General features: G+C 32.5%; 2 protein-coding genes and 1 long non-coding RNA gene across 4 annotated transcripts; 1 reads left to right on the forward strand and 2 right to left on the reverse strand.

Annotated features, from left to right (window-relative positions):
- Positions 1–6,619: 6,619 nt before the first annotated feature.
- Positions 6,620–7,973, reverse strand: LOC139430063 (uncharacterized). The gene is made up of 2 exons (XR_011640633.1): positions 7,663–7,973; positions 6,620–7,609 (listed from the first exon to the last, which is right to left on the reverse strand). It is a non-coding gene; the product is annotated as an uncharacterized lncRNA (long non-coding RNA).
- A 1,277-nt stretch (positions 7,974–9,250) lies between these two features.
- On the reverse strand, positions 9,251–10,716 carry LOC111424866 (F-box synaptic protein). Its single transcript, XM_023058561.2, has 3 exons — positions 10,081–10,716; positions 9,938–10,028; positions 9,251–9,761 (listed from the first exon to the last, which is right to left on the reverse strand). Exons 1-3 carry the CDS (start codon positions 10,645–10,647, stop codon positions 9,667–9,669), a joined length of 753 nt encoding a protein of 250 aa, XP_022914329.1. The 5' UTR covers positions 10,648–10,716; the 3' UTR covers positions 9,251–9,666.
- Positions 10,717–11,130: 414 nt separating this feature from the next.
- On the forward strand, positions 11,131–25,668 carry LOC111424734 (transcription factor Dp). Of its 2 annotated transcripts, none has more exons than XM_023058387.2 (6): positions 11,131–11,525; positions 11,786–11,898; positions 18,362–18,487; positions 18,553–19,259; positions 19,312–19,478; positions 25,089–25,668. In XM_023058387.2, the coding sequence occupies exons 1-6, from the start codon at positions 11,477–11,479 to the stop codon at positions 25,289–25,291; spliced, it is 1,365 nt and encodes a 454-aa protein (XP_022914155.1). In that variant the 5' UTR covers positions 11,131–11,476; the 3' UTR covers positions 25,292–25,668. The 2 variants fall into 2 exon arrangements, with proteins under 2 accessions (XP_022914155.1, XP_022914156.1); XM_023058388.2 differs by having other exon boundaries at positions 11,792–11,898.
- The last annotated feature ends 351 nt before the right edge of the window (positions 25,669–26,019 follow it).

Genomic DNA, 26,019 nt, shown 5'->3' on the forward strand with positions numbered 1-26,019 from the left:
TGCAGTTTGACAGAATTGAGGTTGAGGAGGCCCTGATGGGCATCAGGGTTACAAACAGTATAGGTACTGATGGTATTCCATCAATTTTAATCAAGGAATGTTCACACTCTCTGTCCCTTCCTTTAACTATTTTATTTAATGCTTCATTGAAAGTGGGTGTCTTTCCTTTATTGTGGAAGCGGGCTTTTGTTCTTCCCATTTTTAAATCTGGGGACCGTGGTGCTATATCCGATTACCGCCCCATATCTATTTTGCCAGCATTTGGGAAAGTGTTTGAGAAAGTAGTTCATGCACGTCTATTCTTTGCCCTTAAGTCTAAAATCAATTCTAGACAACATGGTTTTTTTGCTGGTCGCTCGGTGGAGAGTAACTTGCTTGAATATACCCAGTATATCTTATCTACTCTGGATGATTCTTGTCAGGTTGATTCAGTTTATACGGATTTTAGTAAAGCTGGGTGGATCACAACTTACTTCTGTTCAAATTAAAGAAGTTTGGTGTTCAGGGAAATCTTTTGCAATGGCTTGCTTCCTATCTGAAGGAGAGATGCCAGATTGTTTCGGTTAATGGTTTTTTCTCTAATCCTGTGTCGGTTCCTTCTGGTGTTCCACAGGGTAGCCATCTGGGCCCTTTACTGTTTAATATTTATGTTAACGACATATTTGACGTCGTTAATTATGCCCAATGTTTAATGTATGCTGACGATTTAAAACTCTTTCTCCGTATCTCCTCACCTCTTGATTGTTCTAAACTGCAATCTGACTTAAACAATCTACATGCTTTTTGCTTAAATAATCGCCTTTCATTAAACTTATCAAAGTGTAATGTTATTTCCTTCTCTAGGAGGGTGAACACAATCCACTACAATTATAGCGTCGCTGGTGAGAGGTTGCAACGTGTCTCATTTATTAGAGATTTGGGTGTTACATTTGATTATAAATTATTATTTGATAAATATATCGATACTGTTGTCTCCAAAGCCTGGCGTATGTTAGGATTTATTATGAGATCAACGGTAGCTTTTTCAAACATTGCTGCAATTAGAAATCTTTATTTTGCCTATGTTTACAGCACACTTAACTTCTGCAGCGTTGTTTGGAATCCTCAGTATCTCTCGTATAAATCTAGAATTGAGCGTATTCAATCTAAATTCCTCAAATACCTTTGTTTTAAATTTTCCATTCAATACATTGATTACGAATCAACTTGCACTTGTTTTCGTATGTTAACCCTCAACCAGCGTCGCTTTTGTGGGGATATATTATATTTTTACAAACTTTTGAACAACAAGTGTGATTCTCCAATGCTTGTTGGTTCTATATGTGTTCACGTTCCTCCGAGATTACTTCGCTTTGATTTTCTATTTATGACACCTACTCCTAGAACCAATGCCTGTCAAAACTCTCCTTTATTGAGAATGGTAAGATCGGCAAATCGTGTTAACATAGATCTGTTTCAGCATTCTTTCTATGCATTTAAAAAACTGCTCTTTGCTGCAGTTGGTGTGTTGCCTCGAGCGTTCATTTGATATTTGATATATTTATATCACCTAAACTTAGTTTTAGTTTTTTTTTCCTTTTGAATCCCTTTTGTACTATTAATGTTAATTCATTATTATTATTATTGTGAACTGTAATTCTATTTTATTTGTATACAATTGGTTGTTTGTGGTACAGTATTATTGGGTTCGACCTGTTTCTGTACCCACATCAAATAAATAAAAAAAAAAAAAAATGCTATAGTTTTTATTACGCCATTTAATTGTACGTAAAAAAATAGATTAACTTTGATAAAAGTTATCGGTTCTAAACTTTTTTTGGTAAATTTCACCATGCTGTTTAAAACCCCATATCTCAGCCAACGTTCATTCAAAAAAGGTCTAAATTGGTACGATTATTCTTCAGATACAGGGTGGTCAAAAATTGAATTATTGTTTCTCCATTTTCAATGGCGAGAAAGTAGAAAATTTTAAATGGAACGTACCATGCTTTTTTAGCCTATCAGAAAGGGAATTTAATTCTCTATAACTTATCTACGTTGCTTAACAATGTATGTTTCTTTTTGTTCTGTTTCAGACCATTCTTCGTCATCTTCATCTTCGTTGCATCCTGCCTCATATAGCTCTTGTTCTAATTCTTGTTCTTCGTCATATTCATCTTCTTCTTAGCGATCTTTTTCTTCTTCCTGGTCTTCTACATTGTCTATTATAAGTAATCTTTTAGTCTCCATACTCATCTTTTTATGTTTTCTAGAAATGTGCTGTTGAAAATTACTTATAAATGGATCTGAGCTGAGTAGCACTCTTTCAGATTTTTTTGTTATTAGTTTCTTGCACTTCTTCCGACAACTCTCCAATAGGTAGTAGAGGTTCTTTAATGACTGCAGATCCATGTATCAAAATTTTATGAACGCTGGTTGGCATATAGTACCAGCCATAAAATGGACGTACTTTTCGGCAGTTTTGAAACAGTATTTATCAAATTCATTGCAATTAATATTGTACCCACTGTTTAATGAAATCTCTGATGATAATTTAGTAAAAGTACGTATGAGCCAGTCACCTTCCAAGTTCTAATTTTTAATCTATATGAAATGTGAAGCAGACACACAAAAAACCCAATGTATGCATGGAGAACAGACAAATCAAACTTAAAACCTTCTAGCTCTACCGTTCATCAACTAACACTAGAAACTTTCGGGTTTTGTCGTGCGTCTTCTAAGAAAAGGTTTGACGTTTTGATGTTGCAACCTTCTTCAGAAACACTTCGAACCAGTTTAGTTAGTTAAGAGTTAGTACTAGTTTTAGTTCTAATTTTAGTTCAATTAACTCCGGCCGTGAAAACCTTCGTACTTATAAAAGAAGTAGATATTTCAAGTGTTCCAGTTTTTTGCCGCACTGTATCTAACAACCACTTCCGGTTGTTAAATATGTCTGAAACTTTAAGTCTGATATTCTATTATTGTTATGCCGGTTTACACCAAATATACGAGATTTATCTTTTAAGAAAAAGAATATAAGCATTTTATATGAAAACACACTCAGGCACTGATCATCTTTGATCGCTAATATCTTGGTAAGGAGCAAGTTAAAGCAAGATGTGGTTATCATGTTATATAGAGCACATCTCAAAGAATAAGAATATTCTAGCGACAAAAGTACTTCTTGCGTCTTCTGCCAGATATATATGTTAAAACATTTGGTTGTAACTTCAAGTAGGTGTTAATTACCTTTAAAAGACGTATTTCTGCAAAAATATTTTAAAAATTAGAAATGTGCCAAACGAAGACCTTTCTATACTGTTCAATATAGCAACAACGCATTGTCTTGAAAAAGTGGAACACAATATATTTTCTTCATCTAAAGTTGTAGCATTTTATGATATTTAATACACAAGAATTGTAGTACTGTTTTATTGCGTACAGTTGGCACTAGAAAGTACATAAGACTTTATTCCTTTCACCTCTCAGTCTATTAGGACCTAAAGTACATGTAACATGTAAAAAAAACGAAAAGAAAAATTTCGTAAATATAATTTGATTGACTGTGCGGCAGGTTAAGAAAATTTAAACCACAAAAACAGTTTAAAAAGTTGTAGAAGAAATGAAAAACAAAACTTATTATCTTCCAAAAAGTAATATTATATTGTTATTTTGTATGTGGTGGGTCCATACCTAAGCAATTAGTACCTCCGAAATGTATTTATGGTTGGAAGGGTGAGGAAGGTTTAATCTTCCGGTAGTGAGTTTTATAGACAGTAATAAAACCATAAAAGACAGGTAAATACGCACCACAGTACCAACCGTAATAATAGCTTACGTGTATCTTTTCGCGTTCTTCCGACAAAACTATTTAGTAGCGTCCAAATAAACAAGAAATATTTACTTTTAGCATTTACTTAACACTTGACGTGGCGTAGTAAGTAGCGCGAGAAAGATTTTCGTTTATGTATACACAATATATCTTTCAAAAATCGGCTAATAAATCATTTTGTTCTTGAGAAAAAAATATTCTAAACGCTAAAATCCGAACCCGTGGATAATTGATTGATCTATTGACCTGTTGAATGGTATTGAAGGTAAAGAAGATAACCGGATGGACAAATCAATAAAGGGCATCTCCAATACGTGTTACAAATTCTTTGTAATGTTCTTAATTGAATGCGGTGTCCGATCGCATTTTCTGATTCCCTGCTCTCGATACGGGATTAAGATCGCTCGATACGCCTCTTCTTCTTATTCTTCTTCATTGTAAAAACATCAGGCTACCATCTCAATTTTTTTCTCCTTCTCGTTTCACCATTTTCTGCTCTTTTTTTTGTTACTTTATAAGTTTATCCTCTACATTATATTATTTGTATTGTTGTTTACAACCCGTCAAATAGGTTTTATTTTATCTTTTTTGATTTTCAATAGAATCAACAAATCCAAAAACTGTTCCTCCATACAAAAAGTTTATCCTCTCATAATCTTTTACTTCTTTATAACAAAAGGCTAATAACTCGTTAAACAAATCGGGTTCGGAAGTTGTAGAGGCGACAACAAGAAAAAGCTAGTGGAAGCCTCCAAGTGTTTATACTTTAACCGGTGTCCGAAGCAAATGCAGTTTACCCAGAACCCTGTTAGAGAAAAGGTATGTAAGAAAACCGGAATAAATCCTATTGTCGCAGTAAATCGCTTCAATTGCCTACCTATCAGTGCGTAAACCTTAACTTAAATCCGCCTTGAAATGGTCTTTTTGTCGTCGCAGTTAATTAAAAGCATTAATCGCATGTTTAACGTCAAGTTTTCTGCACATAACTCCTTTTTTTCCCTAACAACTACCTGTGAATACAATAGAGTTATACTACGTTTAAGATACTTTTTAGCCCTCCCCTGCCGTTAAAAAAGAAGTCTTAGTTACAGATCATTTCAATTTTCAATTCTATTAGTTAGATTAATTTTGCTATCACATATCAGTAGCACTTGTAAGCAGGGGTGGTCTACCCCATAAAAAGAAACGAAATCACCTCTTATCTTTTTATCAAGCAACCCGTCGACTTCCTGAAGGCAGCCTCTCTTAATTACCGATTGGAAAGTGAAGTAAACTAGATTAGATAGGAACAAAACCAAACCTCCCCGAAAATAAAAAAAAACCCGATGACAGAATGAAATACGGACGGTAACTTTTGAGCAATGCCCCTCTTGTAATCGTTATCTTTACTGCGTCGGAAAATTAAACTTTATTTGTTGACTGTTTGGGTAAGTGTTATTGTATCAGCGGCGTTCCAACGTCATCCCATCTTTCTCTCTCAGTTCCCATCGAGATTAGACTTCTCAGAATGCCGGTAATGAAGTACAAATATCGGGTGGAAATAATTGAAATTTTTGAACGCGATATTCATTAGGACAAGAAAGGAATAAGCAACAATGTGGTTGATGCACGATCTAACCCTTTTGTTTTGATCTCGCCTGCCAAGATGTTTAGATAGGATACAAATATATATTAGTGTCCTGTTAATCTTGATTTTTACTTTAAAAAAGGTAAAGTTAATTATTATTAAAACAGTTATTTTTCCTCTGCTATTTTACTACCTGTACATTTTTGATATTTCGAGAGAGGTTAACGTTTTTAGATTGCGACGTTGTGAAACAAAAGCTCGACAAACGGCATAAAGTCTTCGACGTGACCTCAGCAAATATATGCACTAGGGATTGTGTATAGTTGGTATTTTAGTTTCTAAGTTGACATTATGTCACCCCGGGGCAGTCGCCTGGCGGCCAAATAAATCTCTTCTCGAGTGACAGAAGATGTTAAAAATGCTAACAATGAGTGGACAAATATTTAACTGTTTGCGGGTATTAATAAATCGGAAAATAAGGCTGGAAAACGCAAACAACGAGAAAGTCCCGTCGCACTTTGGACATCACGCACATTTGGTCGCCTCGGCACTTAAAGGCACCTTCAGAAGTGGTTAGGATAACACTTCAGAAGTTGAAAGGACGAAAAATTTATTATCTTGTGAGATTAGCTAATCCTTAAAATTATCATGGGAAAATAAATTATTATTGAGAACGAAAGTGTTACTTTATCAACAATAATACAATAATTGGCGACATAAAACGGAATATATTGCAAAATAAAATAACTAACAGTGCCTAAAACTAAAATGAATGCCACATATTTTTCGCAAATTCTTATACTATAATTGCCTAAAACTACAAGTTTTTCTTAATATGTTATAAATAAATGTCCATAAAAAACATAAAATTTAATTTTTGACACATTCCAGACTCTGTACCCTTATAAATTTTATTCTTAACAGAATTGCTCTCTTGCACTTTTGCTCTCAGACGCAGAGATATCGAAGAAAGTACAAAAATATGATGAATTCGTTGTTTTTTCAAACTATTTATGGTAACATTGAGAAATCTGCGGGATCACTCAGAGGAAAACCCCGTAAAAGATGGTTGGACGATGTGAAGGATTACTTAGGTGGCTATAGTCTTTACCGCTTAAAAGTGTACAAAATAACATTTGGACGTAGGGCTTAAATTAAATTTTTTTAAAGATAGGCAACCAATTACACGTAGCGAAAATATGTGTTGCCTTGCCAGAAAATAAATTAATTATTTATAATAATGATAATAAAAGGAATTTATTTTAATTGTACATTAAATATTATTACAAAACATGCAAAAAAAAAGAAAAAAAAATAACATTGCTTTTTGATACAAAAATATTTATAAAATAATAAAATGTATAAATTTTTAAAAATACTTAAAAAAAAAGTAATAAATAATTAATAGATTATTTGAAGATTCGCCCAATCTTCCGCCGTCACTTTACATAGTGCCTCGTCCCATATTGACAGTACCTTTCCTCACCATATCCATCTCTACCAATATGTTTATTATAATATTGTTTACAGTTCGCCCAAACCATTTCAATGGAATTGAATTGACAATGACATGGAGATAATCGAATTACTTTGTGGCCCTATTCATTAACAAGTTCATCAATTTCATACACTTTGTTGTTGGGTGATTTTTGGAGATTAATATACTTCTGCTTTTAACATGTTTTCCTGATGAGTAATATTTTTTGTTTTTAAATACTTAATTAGCTCTCCCTTACGCTATGTTAAGCTAAACTGAGCGTATCTAAATTAGGAAGCAACTGCTCCATGAACCACTTTTGAAAAGGTCAGCTTCATGTTAACATAATAATCTGCTGATTTAGATGTGGAAGAAAACAAGAGATCTGAGCCCTTTATAAATCCAGGATTATTGCCAGCATGCAACACCTATAAATTAGACCTACCTTTTCCCTTCTCCATTAGGTTTTTTCACAGGTCTTAAAATATTGCTCTTAACAATGCAATATGTGGCTGTTCCAACAAACCACTTCTTTGGTTATTTATGTGGTACGTAAAACCTATAGTTGGTAGTAACTTTCTCAGGCTCATTTAAGAAACCCTTTATTACCATCACATTTCCTCCAAATGCCATGTTCTATTCATATTTCTGATGGCAATCATACATATATTGACTTATTTTTTGGCCGATTAACCGTCTTATGGGGCGATGATATTGAAGAGGAAACCGAAACCCCATAAGCTTCAGCAGTTCTCTAAATAAAAATTATTTTTGAGGTTAAGCGGAAATAAAATTAAAAATACTTACTTCATTAAGAGTAGTCTCACTTAAACTTTCAAATAATTATGTACGTTCATCAACATCACCATTGCTTTTCTATTTAACATTTTTCCTTTTAACGAAAACATTTTACGAAAATTCGTTTTAACAACTCGTACCCGTTTTAGAGGTTAGTTTTGTTTTGGTCGGTATAGAAGCGTGGTCGGTTACCGACATCAAAAAAGAGATCTGTACCGTACGAGGAAAATTATGAAAATCGATGAATTACTCTCGTTTTTCGTGGTATAGATAGCCTATACAATAGGAGTAGACGGGAATGGCGTAGAATTGTTAAGGAGGCCAAAGGAAGAAGTAGACAAAATTTAACGCTGAATAACAACTAAAATTAGACCTATAGTTCGTTTTTTTTTCTATAATACTTGTCAATGTAAATTTTTTAGGGTTTCTGTTGGTATTATCTAAGAGCCTTATAAAATTTATGTTGTTTTTCTGATTTTTAGTAACATTTTCAGTAACTAAATAGTTGAGGTTAAAATACTAATAAATTTTTAGATAAATACGATTTAACAAAGTAAAATTAATTAGAATTAAATAGGACAAAACACCTTTTCTAGGTAAATAAATGGCAAATAAACGCCCCACAACATTTTTTAAGCACCTTTTTTTTTGAATAACGAAAGCTAAAACGTCAGTGTGACATATTTATTTCAAAACATGATAAAACAAAACTCCCTGTTAGTTTTGCCAACTTTACAACAATTTGGCAGGTATTATAGAAAAAAATGAACTATAGAAACATTCGGGTTTAGCCGTTATATCGAGGTTTTACTGTATTGTTACAATTAAAGTAATTATGGATATAAACAAACAAGTTTTATTTAATTTTTTTTATTACTACTATTGACAAAAAACAATTATATCCGTACCACATAATTTTTTCATATGCTATACAAAATATTACAAATTTTCTTGAATATAAATAAATTTATTTTCATTTTATTTATTGATATTATAAATAGCTTATCGTATTACCTAATTAGGACTATGTGCAAGACATTGTTTCTCATCAATATATTTTTTGACTTCATTTTCCACGTTCGAATACAATTGCTAACTTGGAATTGACGCACGAAAAAATGATAAGATTTAATAGAAAAATTGGAACCACGTATACCTACTATAAAAAAAATTACAATTCGATATTTACAGCTTTTCACCTTTTTTGTCACCAACTTTTTATTACTTTACTCCTTTAATAGTTTAATCATTGTCACCTTTGCTACATCCGCATACTATTTACATGACTAGAAAAATTACATTTTATTCTCCCATTAAATCGTTTAATTACAAAACATTTCTTTTTCACAATGGTGTTATAAACAATTTAAATGGTCATATTGCCACAGGCAGGTAAACTGTACCCTATTTTTATTAAATTAAAAAAGTCACACCACCAACAGAAACAACACTTTTTACTTAGCTTTTGAACACATAAGGGATGATATCACAGAAATTAATGTGGATAAAATGAAAAAATAAATAAAATTACTGGCTTTTATAACTTCAAATAAAATTGTTTTCGATTTAAAACAATAAAATAATAAGTAGATAATTATTTGAAATCAAATTGGAATGAATTAATTAAGACTGCTTAATTTTACGAGGTATGATGTTAATTTACTGGCGTATGAGATGCTTTTAAAAACTATTTTTGGAAGGACATTTTTTACGCATATATTTCAAAATTAATTAATAAAGATATTTGTAAAAAAAAATTAACGTTCAATAAAGTCCAAAAAAATATAATCAAACCTAAAAATAAAAGAGATTCAGTGTTAAAAATTAACTAAAATAAGTTAAATAAAGTCGGTGGTAACTGGAAGTGCATATAGAGTCCCGATTTCTTGTTTTTTCAAGTCTATTTTTAGTTATATCACAATGGCAAACCTAACATTCCAGATAGACCTTTCCTAGATACTTTGTACGATATTCACTCTATTTTCTTTCTTTATAAATTCACTAATGCATATGTTAGCCATCCAGAGGAGGTCCGAGGTAAACCATGGATACTTCCGTATTACCATAAACAGCGGATACCGTTGGATATAATTTTTTATCTGGTAAACCTAATTACAAAGATACATTAATATGTAGCATAACAACAAACATTTAATTAATTTATAAATTATATAAAAAATTAGATTAAAAGATAGGTTAGAAATTCAAATTGACAGATGGGAAATTTCATAATACCAACATACGAAAAAAAAAATTAATTAAAATTTAAACTTAATTTCTTTACCTCTAAAAGCAACACCTAAAAATTCATAATTCTTCTCAAAAGACAATGTGTTATCATCACAATCTAAAATAACTCTTATCCGTTCACCTACCTAAAAAATAAATGATATTATTTTACATTTTTAAGCACTTAAAAATACTTACTTGATACTTAGGTGCATTATTTAATAAAGGATAATTCCCCTGTGCATCACCATTATGTAATAAATGATTATCAACTAAATTCCATCCCCAACTTTGTTCGTCAGAACCCAACAAGGCCACATACCCGTGACATTGTAAAGGAGCATCTTTGGTAGCAATTCCAATAACAGCAACAGTCCCTAAAGGTCCTTCCCAAATAACCTCCCAAGCATGCCGACCATGTCTAAATCCGATTTTTCCTCTAGAAGCATCAGTACTTTGCGCCACTGGATTTCTATGTAACGTAAATCCATTGGGTTTTATGTAAATATTTCGCGAACAATCGTTGGGATTCCACGCGTGATAAAAAGCCCTTAATTTTGCTTTATAGGTGGGCACAGATGATAATAAATCTGATTTTAAGGCTTCTTCTGCTAACTTTCTTATGCAGTGTAACCTCCAGACGTCGTTGTTTTCGTCATTTAGGAATTTATACCATTTCTTGCATACGAGGGAACAGTTTCGCAAATCGTGTAAGTTTAAATAGGAGAAAATCACTTCTAGGACGTGATCGTTCAATATTTCCATTTTTTATTTCGAGGGAGGCTATGTAATTTTTTTTGACAGATGACAAGACACCACCGCATTGACGTTTTAAGATCAGATGTTGCACGGAAAATAACATTTTTTTTTGTGAATCCACTTTTAAAAATTATGAATATTATGGTTTTTACGCATCTTTTTTTGATTATTTAATGAGTTTAGTGTTGTTTCAAAATATATTGATTAAGTTGTTGTTTTAAGATTTATTTATATGAAATAATATCTAAAGTTATTTATTGAAATCGAGAGAAATATTTATAAAGTTTGTGTTATATTGATAAAATTTGTTTGTTTTAGTTTTGCTTTTAGTGTATTTAATAAATGTGAGTGATTAATTTAAATTTAATAAATGAACGTATCCTAAATTGTGTGATAAACAATCATGGAATGGCGGGAAGATTTTAAGTGATGGCGCAGCGGTGTTGAAATCGCGAACTAACAAACCCACGTGAATATAAACGACCAATCAGAACGATTGTGTGCCGCCGCCAAAGCGGTACTCAGATGTGTTCTTGACGAAACGACACCTCTTTTTTAACTGGTGATCTTCCGGTGTTTTGAGAGCCGTAAAAAAATATTAAATCAAAATCGTCAAGTTTAAGGTTGAACGTAAATCATCAAGTTGTACGATACGAATTCGGTTAAGGTTATCGGGGCGTATTTGCGCGACAAAATGTTGTACGGTTCGGGCGCCATTTTGATCGGAGTGGTGCATAGTCTGTGATCGCGGTGGTCGTTATTTTCGGTTATTTACATAAAAAAAGCGCGATTTATACGTTAAATTTAATTGAAACGAATTGAGTAATCATTGAAGATGACCCAGCAAAATAATACAACGAACTGGGTGATACAGGATTCGAACGGTAAGTTAAATAAAAATCCCATTTCATTTCGGCCTTATGCTTTTCATTCGCGGGTGGTATTTATATCGTTTGTAATTTATTTTTTTTTTTATGGGGTTTTATCATATTTTAAGTTGGCGATAAAAGGGAAAAATAACAAATTGTCATTAAAGAAGGTTAGAAAAAAATTATAACCAACCTCTTCAAATTCAGATTGAAATCGCATTTTTTTAAATTTAAAATAGTATTTTTTGTCGGTCTTTTCTTTTTGCTAACTATAGTTTCAGGTCAGATGATTAAACTCATCCATTCCACGGGCAAACCCATAAGTATGATGACATCAGGGCAACCTATCAAAATTATTAAGGCTGTCTCTGAACAAGACTCCCCACAGGTTAGTATTTACATTAAAAGAGAAATAATAAAAATAGGTAACATCATCACCTTTATCTTTTTTTATATAAACATTGTTAATTATTAATAAAGATTGAAATTAACGTTTATTTATTATTAAACTTCTTAAGTAATCAAAACCAATTATACCAAATTATTTTTATCACAGAAAAAGTGATTGTTACTTTTGAATTAATTTAAATTTATATTAATTTTACATAACCCTATACAAGGACATCCAATGTCAACACATTTATCCACCTGTAGAAACTAAACCAACTAAGTTTGTCCAATTGAAAGTTATTATTTATGAATACTTATTAAATTTATACAAATTTTCATTTCAGAAGCTGAAAATCACTTAAAACTTATTCGATTTTTATTTTTTATATTGAATTTAGAATTTTTACATATTGATAATTGGCGTCAATGAATTGATTCTTTACAAATTGCTTAAATATGATGATTTAAAGCCAAATTATAGAATCTGTTGGCTCCCAACACTTTACATAAATGTAGAAGATGTTTTATTTATCAAGTAAATTGTGAATCATGTTTGGAAGGTGCTACATCAATACTATAATGATCTCATTTGTTGGAATGTTGTTATGCAATGTCATCTTGTGCTTTCTTTTGGTTACTTTTACTTAAGGACTATGAACTATACAGCCTTGAGGTCCATTACATCATATAAAATTTATATGATAGGTCTGTGTGTGGGGGGATAAATTCAATACACTTACTTCTTAATATACTTCATTTCCAGCATTACCAACTATAGAAATAGTCATCCACTGTTAATTTTCATAGAAAAGTACATTTCCTTTCTATTTGTACAGTATGGCTTCTCTCAGAAACGCCTTCTATGTTGAAAGAAACTCTCAACACCTATTTTGAGTCAAAAACTTGCACCAACATGTGTTAAGTTATCATAGTTGGATCAATTTGGACTGCCACCTATTTGGGATAATTAAATTCGTTTTGAAATATCGATAAGGGTGAGAATATCTCCTATAGAAGAAGTACATCCACTATGTGTGTAGGGTGATTGAAATTTGTCATCTTAGAAGTGGCCCAAGATAAGGTTGACATATAAAAATGAATTAATACTTATCTTTGAAGAGATTTCTATTGACAAGTACTTTAAAATATCTAGTTAATTCTTGATCCGTCTCAAACTCCTGCAAAATTATTGGCGTTGACTCTACTTTCGTGGAAATAATACAGTAAAGTGGTAAGTATTTAAATAATACTTCCATCTAATCGTAAATTACATAGTATTATGTTAGAAGTGAATACTCGAAATATGGGCATATTGTGAATTAACGTGAGGTTAATAAAAATTGAAAATCGACTTGTTATTTTATAATAACGCTCACAGTATTTGGGAAACACTTGGAGAAGCACTAACTACGCCAAGTTGGTACTGATACAATCAACAAAAAGGCAGTAGGAGTAGTAAGACTCAATGGACACAAATTGCAAAGTGACGCAAAATTATTCCCGATTGGAGAAAAAAGTTAACGTGGATAAAGGACGGCATAAAAACAAAAATTGAGCTTTACCAAAGAATTTTTAATTTAATATTTAGCGAAATGATTGCTTGAACAGCCTACTCAACTTGATTTTAATGAAATCTTTCATGGTGGCCATTAATTCTTGTGGTGTGTTATGATAATGCTGTAGTGGATGATTTCTATAAGCTGCTATTTTTGATGATTAATAGCATAATCTGGAATTGAATAGGTATGGAGGGTAACTTATTCAGAAAGTGCTGGGTGAAGACTGGAAATTACGAAGTTCTGGAACTAAAGATTCGAGATTCTGCACCATCCCTAGGCTATGTCTGAATCGTTGATTGACGAGACTTACAATTGGCGTGACCACTTGTCTGTCCCACTCCACTGCTTTGACGGACATCGGGATCGCTGCTGATGCGACACAACACAAGGCACCATAACACATTGCGACACACAAATATAAATCTCATCATAGTAAATGTATTCAACCGTTCTGACGCGTCAGAACACGACACGTCAGACAAATATAAATCCGGCTTTACACGTTCCTATGACGATCCTAGTGTGGAACGGTGTAGTGGGCAGAGACCTTAAGTTGGCAACGTTCTAATGTCGAACGTTGCCAACTTTATGCGTGATCATCTCAATAATAGAACAGACTTTAGACCTATTCGATATAGTTGACTTCGCTGTTCTGGCAGGTTGGACGCATTGTAGGGGACGTCGATTTTGCTACTGAGACCAGAAGAAGAGAAAAATCGAATTAGGTGGGAAGATAACACCAAGAAGCTAGCAAATCTGGAAAGGGGATAGAAAAGTTTTAATTATCTCTTTAACTTCTGACAATTATCTATATCGATATGGGTTCCCCAAACGAATTTTTGTCATGTTTTGAGCCTAAAAGATTTTATTTTGGCATTGAAAACTTAATTAAATAACACATCCTTGACAACTTTAGCTTTTCACCATTATGGTTTAACACCGATACAACCTCGGCTTAGCTAATTCATAATAAGTCTTCCATATATTTTATTGTACAAGTTTCCATTCAACCTTTTCATCAATATACAGTATTGGAAAAAAGTAGAGCAACTTAATTTTTTTATGTTAAATTTTAAATTTGTTTTTCGTAAGGCTTTACATTACTGTGGCAATATGTATCATGTAGTAATTGTGTAGCCGAAATTTGACAAAGTTAGCTTTATTTTTATAGAAATTATAAAGAATTGCAAAAGTTGAGTTGGAAAAAAGTAGAACAACTTAACAATTTGTAGGTAAATAACAGTTCAATTGAATAAAAAGCAAAGATTTTTTAGTACTTAATACAATCTTCTTTATTATTAATGTCATCGTGATACCTTCGTGACATTGAGTGTATTAAATTGTCAATGGTTTTCACCATTTTTGTAAATTTTATTTCGAATTTTATCGTCAACTATTTTCCATAGGTTTTCTATAGGATTTAAGTCTGGTGATTGTGATGGCCAAGTCATCAAATTTATTTTGTTTTGTTCAAACCATTCCTTTACGACTTTAGATGTGCGTTTCGGATCGATGTCCTGTAGAAATTTATAAGAGATAGGCAGATTTTCGTCGGCATAAGGTTCCATAACATTTCTTAATATATCACGGTACATAAATCTGTCATTATTTCCATAATACGGTGTATAGGGCCTACACCAAAACCAGAGAAACCTCCCCAAACCATCTCCACGTTTTAATGTTTGCTGCATGTACTTAGAAGTCAGCCTTTTTCCTATTGGACGCCTCACATATTGCACTCCATCACTTTTAAATAAGTTAAACTAGGATTCATCACTCTTGATGGGTGCGTGCAAATAGTAGTCTTGCGGCTTTATTTATTTTTTTGGTAGAAGTGGGTTTTTCGCTGATCTTCGGGCAAATAGTTTATTTTCAATTAATTTATTGCGTATTGTACGTGTTGATACCTCCAAATTGTGTGTTTCTTGCAACTCCTCAGCCTTAATTTTGGCTGAAGAATAAAATTTATATTTTTTAGCTATTCTTACAATTATTCTATCAAGGCATCCATTGGTTTTTCTGAGACGTCCAGACTTTTTCTTGAAGTCTATAAGTTCCATCTCACTATATTGTTTAATAATTCGCTGTACTACACATTTGTGTAAAGAGAATTTGCGAGCGATATCACATTGTTTAACATGGTTTTTAAAATCATTAATAACCATTTCTTTCACAGTTCTACAAACAGCTACACCACGAGGCATGTTTAAGACTGGTCTTATCGAATGTATCTTATCAAAAACTCGTATTTCTTAGCAAAGTTGTTTTACTTCTTTCCAACCCAAGTTTTATAATTTTATTTTATTTCTAATAAAATAAGGCTCGCTTTGTGAAATCTTCACTACATAAATTCTATATAATATACACTATCATAGTAATGTAAACCCTAAGGAAAAGCATTAATTAAAAATTTAATTTACAAAAATTAAAAGTTGCTCTACTTTTTTCCGATACTATTATAATTATTATTGCTGCTGGGCTGAGGAGGGCGGCCCCTCTCGTTACCGCGACCTATAAGATCTATTGTAACTTTAGCCCTCCAAAGGTTTAGGGCAAATGTAGGTCCTTAATGAACCTTAGTATTGTCCTGAGGTCTTGAACCTTTATGTCGGTAGGTAACAGGGGAGTTTTACCGAAGACGTTGTGCCTTAGACGTCCTCTGGCGACGCAATTGCACAGTATATGTTCAGCAGTTTCTGACTCGTCGTTGCATAGTCGACAAGTTTGATCCTCAGCTTGTCCAATGTGGAAGAGGTGGTATTTTAGGGGCACATGGCCGGTTAGGTAGCCTGAGAGCGTTCTTAGATCCCCTTTGCTGAGGCATAAAACCTCTTTGGTTTTGTTTTGCGACGGAGTTATCATACTCTTCGCTTGTCTGTGACCTGGAAGTTCTTTCCAGCGTAAGGCTATCTTTGAAGCCTCCCAGTTGTTGATTATTTGTTTTAGGTGGCTTTTTTGTGGTCCACATCCAGGTTGGGGTCCAATGAAGGGCGTGTTTGCTGCCTCTTTGGCCAGCTTGTCGGCCTTCTCATTGCCCTCAATGTTGCTGTGACCTGGAACCCACCATAGGGTAACGTCATTGCCCCTAGCGAGTTCTCTCAGGTTGTTGGTGCACTTTCTGATCAGTGCGGAGCCACACGTGTAGGCCTGAATTGCCTTTAAGGCGGCCCGACTGTCTGTGAAAATGTTTATGGATGCACCTTTTTGTCCCTTCTGTAGGTTCAAAGCGGTGCAGAAGTTTATAGCAAGAACTTCTGCTTGGAAAATTGTTAAGTCCGAGCTGAGGGGCAATTTGATGTGGCTATTTGGTCCACTGATGCCCATGCCTACTCCAGATCTTACTGTCTTTGAAGCATCGGTGTACCAGGCTAGGGCTCCTCTTTTTAGTTGAGGCCCTCCTTTCGCCCAATCATCCCTGCTACTAAATATGACCTTATACGGTTGGTTGAAATTGTATTCCGTCGGTATAAGGTCCGTTTTAATTTCAATCAGGTGATTTAGACATGGGTCTTTAAGGATCTCGAGGTGTCCTCTGAGATTACCCTGCATCAACTTGAGTGAAGAAACTGTTTTCAGTGATAAGGCACTTAAGGCTGCCTCCTTTTGTATATATATGTGGAGCGGTGTGAGACCGAGTAGGGCTTCCAAAGCAGCCGTCGGACAGGATCTCATTGCACCCGTTATGTTAAGACATGCTAACCGCTGGATTTGTGCCAGCTGTTGTTGAGCTGTCTTATGTTTTGTTTTTGGCCACCAAACCAATGAGGCGTAGGCGACCATGGGTCTGATTATTGCTACGTAGGTCCAATGAGCCATTCGTTAATAGTTCTGCTTTCAATGGAGGGTACTTTTATTTGTAGCTTCCTTCTCCGAGTGAAAGGGACTATTTCGATTTTATTGGGATTGATGCTGAGCCCATTGCTTCTGCACCAAGTACTGGTGAGTAGTAGGGCTTTCTGCATTAGTTGAGTTATGATTGAATCATATTTACCTCGGATTGTGATTACCAGGTCATCAGCATACCCTTGTATCTTAAATCCGTTTTTAGTTACGGTGTTCATCAAGTCATCAACTACCAGGCACTATAATAGAGGTGATAGCACTCCCCCTTGGGGACATCCTCTTAGCGCCTTTATAGTCAGCGACTCGCCTCCCAGACTGGCTGTGATCTGCCGACTTTTCAACATGGCTATACACCACTTGATTGTCGACGGATGTATTCCAATACTATATAGTATCGATGTTCCTCCTCGATATTTACTTAACTAAATTATATATTTTTAAAAACTGTTCAGCTTTTCAATTATTATGGTATTGATGTTGCGCCTCGTTAATATTCTTGTAAATTACCCAGTTTTCTATCAATAGGCAAAACTGTTTGTTAGTTTTAACATTGCTAGTGCAAGAAAGTCGGTTTAAATCGATTTTTAAACAATCTGGAGTTATTCTTAATAATTCTATTTTATGTATTATTTAAAATAAACAAATTTAAACATATTTACTTTGTTAACACGTCCAACAAATTAACTCAACAAAAATTTTTTTTAATTCTTTTTAAACACGTTTCGAACGCTGCGCATACATTTACATTCAACAAAGCTATCGCTGAAAGCGTTCAAACACCAGTTGGTTGTGAATTTAATGTACCCTCATTGGAGAGTAACTAACACACACACCAATGACCTTCAAGTGTACGTTATAAGAAAAAAAAGTCGTTTATAAAGAGGTTATTTTGTAATGGAATTTGTGGATTCAGAAAAAATATGTTGAAAATGTGAAAAAATTCAGCTTATCGATTAAAAATAAAAAAAAATAATAGATAAGGTTATCGTTTTACCTATTTTTTTATTTTCAACGATTTTATACATTTTTATTCCCTTTTAATTTTTAATATTTACTTAGGTGTTTACATCTTCTGGACAGTCTATAGTAAAAACAATTAATTCAACAAAATTATTAAAACCAGTCAATTTTCCAAAAGCAACAGATGGCCAAGTAAGAACGATACGATTAACACCTCAACAATTAGTAAGTATTCCCTCAACTCGTTTTCAAAAAGAAAATAAACGATCAAAATTTTCTTTTTTATTTAGCAACAATTCAAAGTAAATACATCAACAATGCCTATACAATTACAAGCTATCCCAATAGCAAACACCAAACAACAGCAACAACCGCAAACACCTGTACAACAAACCACAAAACATAATTCACCACCGATTTTGGATCATTGTATAACGAGGAAACGCGTTGAATCGTTCGACTTAAAAATATTATCGGATAAACGACGAAAAACCGAAAAAGTGGGGAAAGGTTTAAGACATTTTTCGATGAAAGTTTGCGAGAAAGTTCGTAACAAAGGTACCACGTCGTATAACGAGGTTGCCGATGAACTTGTCGCGGAGTTTACGACTTCCGATATAAGTGCGTTAGCCGAACAATATGACCAAAAAAATATCAGACGAAGAGTTTACGACGCGCTGAACGTACTAATGGCGATGAATATTATCTCGAAAGAAAAAAAGGAAATAAGATGGATCGGATTGCCTTCGAATTCAGTACAGGAATGCATGCAACTCGAACGCGAAAAAGAGAAACGAATTCAACGAATTAAACAGAAAAGGGAACAGTTGAGGGAACTTTTATTGAATCAAGTTTCATTTAAAAACTTGGTACAGAGGAATAAGACTTTGGAAGAGCAACATGGGAATCCCGCCCCAAACTCTTACATTCAATTGCCTTTTATTGTTTTAAATACAGATAAGAAGACTGTAATTGATTGTAGTATTTCGCCAGATAAGTATGTTTTATTTATGAACATTAATAAGAAGTTGATTTTATTTTCTTTTTAGAACCGAATACATGTTTCAATTTAACGATCGGTTTGAAGTGAACGACGATTGTGAGGTATTAAAAGAAATCGGTTTACTTCGTGGTTTAGATAAAGGCGAATGTTCCGAAGAGGATTTGGAATATTTAAAATCTTTGGTACCAAAAGCTTTAAGAGATTACATAAGTCGTAAGTTAATTCATTTACAAAAACTTCTTCCTTGCTATTTATTAATATACAGGGTGAGTTATTAGTATCCCAAAGGTCGATAGTTACTAAATTGTTTGAAAAACAAAAAAATATTTTATACAAATATAATGTAAAATTATTTTCACTTATACAGGATGTTCCATTTAATCGTAACGTACGTCAATTTATTTAAATGGAACAGCCTGTATATTTTATCATATTATGAATACAACTAAATCTGTTTTTACAACCGTATATGTTACTATTTCCCAGCGTTTATAGTTCCTGAGATATTTAATTAATAATAATATATGTGCCCATTACAGGATCTTTTTAAAAATGATATAAAAACGGTATTTTTTCTGATTTTGTCTTGAATCTACGTCAGACAATAGTCAAATCCAGTAGATAGATGATACACCATACAGGGTGTTTAAAAATCTCCGTTACTTTTGATGTTTTTCAAATGGCTTTTTCTTAAGTTTTTTAAATGGAACACCCTGTATATTGTATGCTAGTTGAATTGCTCATCAAGTTCCCTTTAATTAATGATAAGTATGTCATATGTCTAACTTTAATAGTTTTCTTGATATTTAGAATTAAACAAAAATGTGTGATAAAATGTCATTATTGTACTTAAAAAAGTGACAGAATGTAATATATTCTGTTCTTTTTTTTGTTTATCTGTTATTTGTAAATCAGTATATTATATTAAAATACAATTAAATGGCAGAACAATAAATTCATTTTTAATTACAAAATTATTTGAAGGAAATGCAGCAACAAACTATAAACAATTACTAAACAAGTAGGTATTAATTTAATTAATATTTAAAAGTTGTTCAAAATGCCGCCCATTTTCTCTTCTGCAAGCATTAATGAGCTGTATAAAAGATCTTGAGGTATCTCTTAACATACATTTTCTCTAAAGTCGTAAATTATATGGCAGAACAATTGCATATTTTATTAATTAAATCTTTTTAAATCTCATAAAGTACCAAAATTATTTTACATTATAAAATATTAATCAAATAATAAGGAAGAACAAAAACATTGATCAAAATAGACAGAATATAATATTAAGTACAATAACGCATATTTTATTACACATTATTCTTTAAATTATAAATATTAGAAAAACTACTAAAGTTAGATATATGACATACTTATCATTAATTAAAGGTAACTCGATGGGCAATTTAACCAGCACACAATATACAGGTTGTTCCATTTAAAAACTTATGAAAAATCCATTTGAAAAACATCAAAGCTTTATGAACACGCTGTATAGCGTATCTAATATCTTTGGATACTATCATTTATCTACTGGCTTTGACTATTATCTAACGTAGTTTGAAGGCAAAATTGGAAAAAATGTCGTTTTTACATCGTTTTTAAAAAGATCCTGTAATGGACACATTTTTGAAAAACAATTGAATATTTCAGGAACTATGAACGCTATGAGTTAGTAACATATACGGTTGTATAATAGTATATTATTCGACAAGCGTATAATGGCGGCTGTTATCCACGAAGATGAAGTTGCAATCTGAGTGGGCAATAAAGTGGGAACTTTATCTACAACTATTTAATTTTGAAAAAAAAATCAAAAAAAAGGAAAAAAAAATAAACTTAATAGACATTTCAGACATAACCTCAATATAAGAAAGCTGTCATTTCTGTAAATATTTTAATTTTTGATTAGTAGGCCGTGTCAGAACTGTGGAATAATGGCTTCATTATTCAACACTTTGTCAGTCATGGGTAATGCGTGTCATTACCCGTCAAAAATCAAATGTATAACGAATAGATAGTTGTAGATAAACAAATTTAATGCTATTCATAATATGATAAAATATATAGGGTGTTCCATTTAACAAAATCTACATACTCTCCGTTACGCCTAAATGGAACACCCTGTATAAGTAAAAATAATTTTACGTAATAGAAAATGGCGAGTCAAACGAATTTTGTATAAAACATTTTTTTCTTTCTCAAACGGTTTAGCAACTATCGTCCGCCAGGATACTAATAACTCGCCCTGTATATGGGACTAGTTTCGGGCTAGATACCCATCTTCAGCCAAATCTATACGCATAACATAGAAAAAATTATACAAAAACTCAATTAATATGATTGCTTACTTACTATCAAAAAGGGACTAATGGTAAAACTATCTTGGCTAAAATTTTACTAAATCTTATATCTTATACATTAACACTTTAATATAATAATTAAAAGACAAACATTCAGCGTTGAGTACTTCTCGTCGAAAATTGAGGTTGGTCGCAAAATTTACAGATTTAAATGATTTAAGTACAAAAATAAAGGTTTATATTTTATTTCTAACTGTTCGTTAAATAATTCGTCCTTATTGTTAAATTTATGTTTATAAATTTCGAGCATTTCAAGAAAATCGAGTTATAAATCTCTATTACATCTATGTAAGATGCCCTATTTCCAGTCCATGGTTGAAAACTTTTCAGTTATTTTTAATTTTATGCTCATGAATTCGGGTTTCAAGTCTTCGCCCTGTCTGACCAATGTAACTTCCATCATAGTCCAATTTCGAAAAATTCCGTTGTCTTTCAAAATGTCTTTTTTATTTTTCCATGATAATTTGAAAAAATGTTATGTAAGTTTCTCCCATATGAGAAAGAGTGAGATGTTATACTTATCAAAAATATGTCTAGCATTGTAAGAAATGTTGTATGGAATGGGTTTGTAAATCTTTGTCTCTGTATCTGGTTTTTTATATAAAAGATCTGTCTGTTCTATTTTAACATACCAGTGTTGTATGTATGTATGGATTGGGGAGTGCATGCAAAACCGCACGCCACACTTAGGCCCCATTGGGCCCCTTGTGCATCCTCTCATTACACGCTCTGGTCACATCAACCAGCCTAAGGATTTACCAAAGGCTAGGACAGCTCCTAGAGGTGCATTCCTGATGTCATCTGTGGTTGGCCATTCCTCCCCAAAGGTCCTCATTCTGAGGTCGGTCAGAGAGGGCCAATCACACAAGATGTGTCTAACCGTCTCGTCATCCTGTTCACAGGCTCGACAGAGAGGAGAGTCAGCAAGCTTCATGTTTTGAAGGTGCTTATTTACTTTACAGTGTCCCGTGAGAAGACCTGTGGCAGTGCGAAGGGCACTTTTACCGAGCCCTACGAAAAACTGGGCTGTTGCGGCTGAAGGATATTTTAACAATTCCTTAGCGAGATGACTAAACGAGAAGATTAAACTCTTTTATCTTGTTCTCTTTGGATAAAGGATGTGTTATTGCCTTATTTATTAAAAATCTAAAGTGAATGAAAGCTTTTGATTCATTGGATGTGCAGAATTGTAGTATATGGTTGTGGGTATCATTGTTGGCGTCCTATAAATATCGTAATCAAGGTTGGATGTTGTTTAAATAGATCAAAAATTCATGAAGCGATTCTTTACTCCCCTCCCAAATGCAAAAAACATTGTCAACATATCTTGTAAAGGATTAAAAGGATTTTTATCGTTCATTATTTCAGTTTTTTCAATGTGATTTAAAAAGATATAACATATTTTGCCCCTAAAGGTAATCTGTGATCCTATTATAGATAATCATTTCATATACACTGTGTTTATTAATTATTGTACCCGACGTCATCATTGCAAGTATGCAACCAATATCGCAAATCGCATATTGCAATACCAATACTGTGATATTGGTTGCATACTTGAAATGATGACGTCGGGTACGATAATTAATTAACACTATATATATATATACTATCTCCTATATCGCTGACTCCCTATCTAAGCAATGAATGGCGAGCGTTTCCATCAAAAGAAGACGGAATGATATATGTTTTGTCTTTGTCGTGCCCCCATGTCGCGAAGGCGCTTGCGCGAATCGTAAATTTTAAAGAGTTTGAAGTGCTTCGCGCGTATTTTATGCAGCTTTGATATGCAATTATTGTAGATAATTGACTTTAATTATAAATTATCATAGATGCATCAAATAAATTAGAATATATGTACTTTTGTGTGAAATTGACGTTGAATATTGCTTTAAATATCAACTTTATGTAGGTTGTTCATTAAACATTATATTCTTTAAAATTAAATTAATACATATATACATAGTAATTATTAAAAATGTGTACCAAAATATAGTTATTAATTTTTAACATAATTTGTGAGTTCACGCCCTTTAATGAAGTTGTTACATTAATTAAAGATATAAAATATGTACTTAGGGTACTTACTATTTAATGTACATAATATTCTATCATAAAATTTTCATCATATCGATATAATTATTAATTAAATTTTTAAGAAAAATGTTTCAAGAAAAGGAGGGCTTTGAATTCTTTTTTATTACACTGAGATCGTTCCTTCTACCTGCTCAACCAATTTTTAGGCCCCAAAAATATCTTTTAACAAATTTTCTTCACTTTCTTAACAAATAATAATTACATTTTAAATTGATTAGTCCTAAAATATGTTAATAATTATGTTATTATACACATGAAACCTATAATATACATAAGTAAATATTTAGATTTTAGGTTATGTTTATGTCAAACATTTATTTGGTGATTTATAAACATCAAGGTCATCAGCTGCTATTAATTTTTAATTCACCGTCCAATAAGATAAAAGCGTACTCACCACGTGTTCACGCATGTCTCTTGAGTAGACGGGGGCACGACAGAGACAGATATATATATATCTGCACTCTAGTGTTTACACTCTTTTGCTGCCTTAGTCAGCGATATAGGAGATAGTATATATATGATTAACACACTGTACTTTAAAAAACACTGGCAAAATGTTTATGGGACAGTAATTTTTGATATCTTCTTTAATACCATTTTTAAAGACCTGAATTACCAATACACACTTCAGAAAGTCCGGAAATATACCTTCCATTAGAGAACAATTTATAAGTTTAGTTAATGGAGAAAAACCGACAGAGAATCCAAAGCAGTCCATTGCAGGGCCACTCTTTAATGTGTTTATTATATCACGAACCTCAACTTGAGTGACAAAAACTCAATTTACATTTAGGCATAACCAGAATGTCACAGATGCGTACAGTGTCATGTTTAGGAGTTGGTAAATTCTTAACTATGTCAAGAGGGGTGTTTTTAAAGAAATAATTTAACTTATTTGCATTCAGTAATACATTATTAGTTTTATTGTTTTGATAGGTTGAATCCTCCTGAGTCATATCAAACATTCGAGGGTTTATAACTGCTAGCCTTTCTTTCAAGAAAGCTATTTCCTTAAGATTTTCATCGCAAGCACATTTAGATTTGTCTTTACTTTAACTTGCGAAACAGCGAATTCTACTAATTTTTATATTTTCTCAACATTGAAGTATCAGAGAGCGAAAGTAATGGAAAGCAGTGTGTTAAGAGTAAAATTTTCTACAATTTTTGTTTGAAAAGTTTTTCATTAATAACTTATGAAGCGAATTCTACTAATTTTCATATTCTCTCAACATTATAAGAGAGTAGAAGTAATGGAAAGTCTTAATTTGCCCTGATTTCTATGGAAATATATTTTTGTATATTGCATTTTAAGTAAAATGTTTTAATTTTTTGTTAATTATAATTTTTTTTTTAGAACTAGCTTCAAATAAAGGATATTTTGAAAACATTGATGACCTTTCGGCTGGTCCGAGTAATATAACATTCAGTGCGGAAGAATTTGTTGAAGCTCACCTTGACGAAGATAATTCACGTCAATCGTCTAGTTTGGACGCGTTCTCTCCGAGCACCCATCATTCTGACGAAGATGACTCGGACATGTCCAGTGATATTAACTAGTAGCAACCGGATGGAGAATGGACGATGGCCTCAAAAATATCAGTCCACTTTTTGTCACTTAACATGTCCAGAAGTACAGAAAAAACATACCTAGTTATTTTATTGTTGTTTTGATTTGATCCAAAAAAGTCACTCAATTAAAAAAATAATAACTAAGCGTTAATAAGGAAACGAAAAAGGTTTTCAGCTTCTATTATCCCATTTTTTCGTTTCTTTTTATATATATTTTCAGTTTTATTTTGATTTTTTCAAGATTTCTTTAAGTTGTATAAAATAAATTAAAAAAAACAAAGTGTTGATATTTAAAACGTGCGTTTATTTCGGTTTTAACGCACGTTTAAAGTATTGTCACTGCTCAAAATATTGGAAGATTCTGTTTGTTATGATTGTATATACTTTTTCTAAACGTTATATATACATAATATATATATAGATATACATAGCGATGAGTATTTTGTACACCATTTAAAAAGAATAAAACAAAAAAGTATGGAATGTGAAAAAATTGCCCAATTTTATATAATAAGGTGATAATAAGTGCTTGTATATGAAAATATAAAAAACAGAAAAGATGTAATTTGTTTGTTTTAAGGACCAAAAGAAAAGTTTTGTTTTTTCTTTTCGATTTTTACTTTGTTTGGATGAGAAATAATATTCCATTTATGTTTTATTAAAAAAGGAAATGTAAATATATTCATTAGTTTATTTAGATTCTTTTTATAAAGTTA

The sequence above is a fragment of the Onthophagus taurus genome, chromosome 6 (assembly GCF_036711975.1).
Source record: "Onthophagus taurus isolate NC chromosome 6, IU_Otau_3.0, whole genome shotgun sequence".
In the NCBI taxonomy this organism is placed as follows: Eukaryota; Metazoa; Arthropoda; class Insecta; order Coleoptera; family Scarabaeidae; genus Onthophagus; species Onthophagus taurus.

What these genes read in the sequence shown, in the direction of transcription:
- LOC111424866 (XM_023058561.2), bottom strand. Translation starts at nt 10,647, where the DNA reads ATGGAAATATTGAACGATCACGTCCTAGAAGTGATTTTCTCCTATTTA. An exon ending in ATAATGCACCTAAGTATCAA is followed by an intron (nt 10,029 to 10,080) that starts GTAAGTATTTTT and finishes TTTATTTTTTAG; the next exon opens with GTAGGTGAACGGATAAGAGT. An exon ending in TTTAGGTGTTGCTTTTAGAG is followed by an intron (nt 9,762 to 9,937) that starts GTAAAGAAATTA and finishes CTTTGTAATTAG; the next exon opens with GTTTACCAGATAAAAAATTA.
- LOC111424734 (XM_023058387.2), top strand. Translation starts at nt 11,477, where the DNA reads ATGACCCAGCAAAATAATACAACGAACTGGGTGATACAGGATTCGAAC. An exon ending in CTGAACAAGACTCCCCACAG is followed by an intron (nt 11,899 to 18,361) that starts GTTAGTATTTAC and finishes ATATTTACTTAG; the next exon opens with GTGTTTACATCTTCTGGACA. An exon ending in GATTAACACCTCAACAATTA is followed by an intron (nt 18,488 to 18,552) that starts GTAAGTATTCCC and finishes TTTTTTATTTAG; the next exon opens with CAACAATTCAAAGTAAATAC.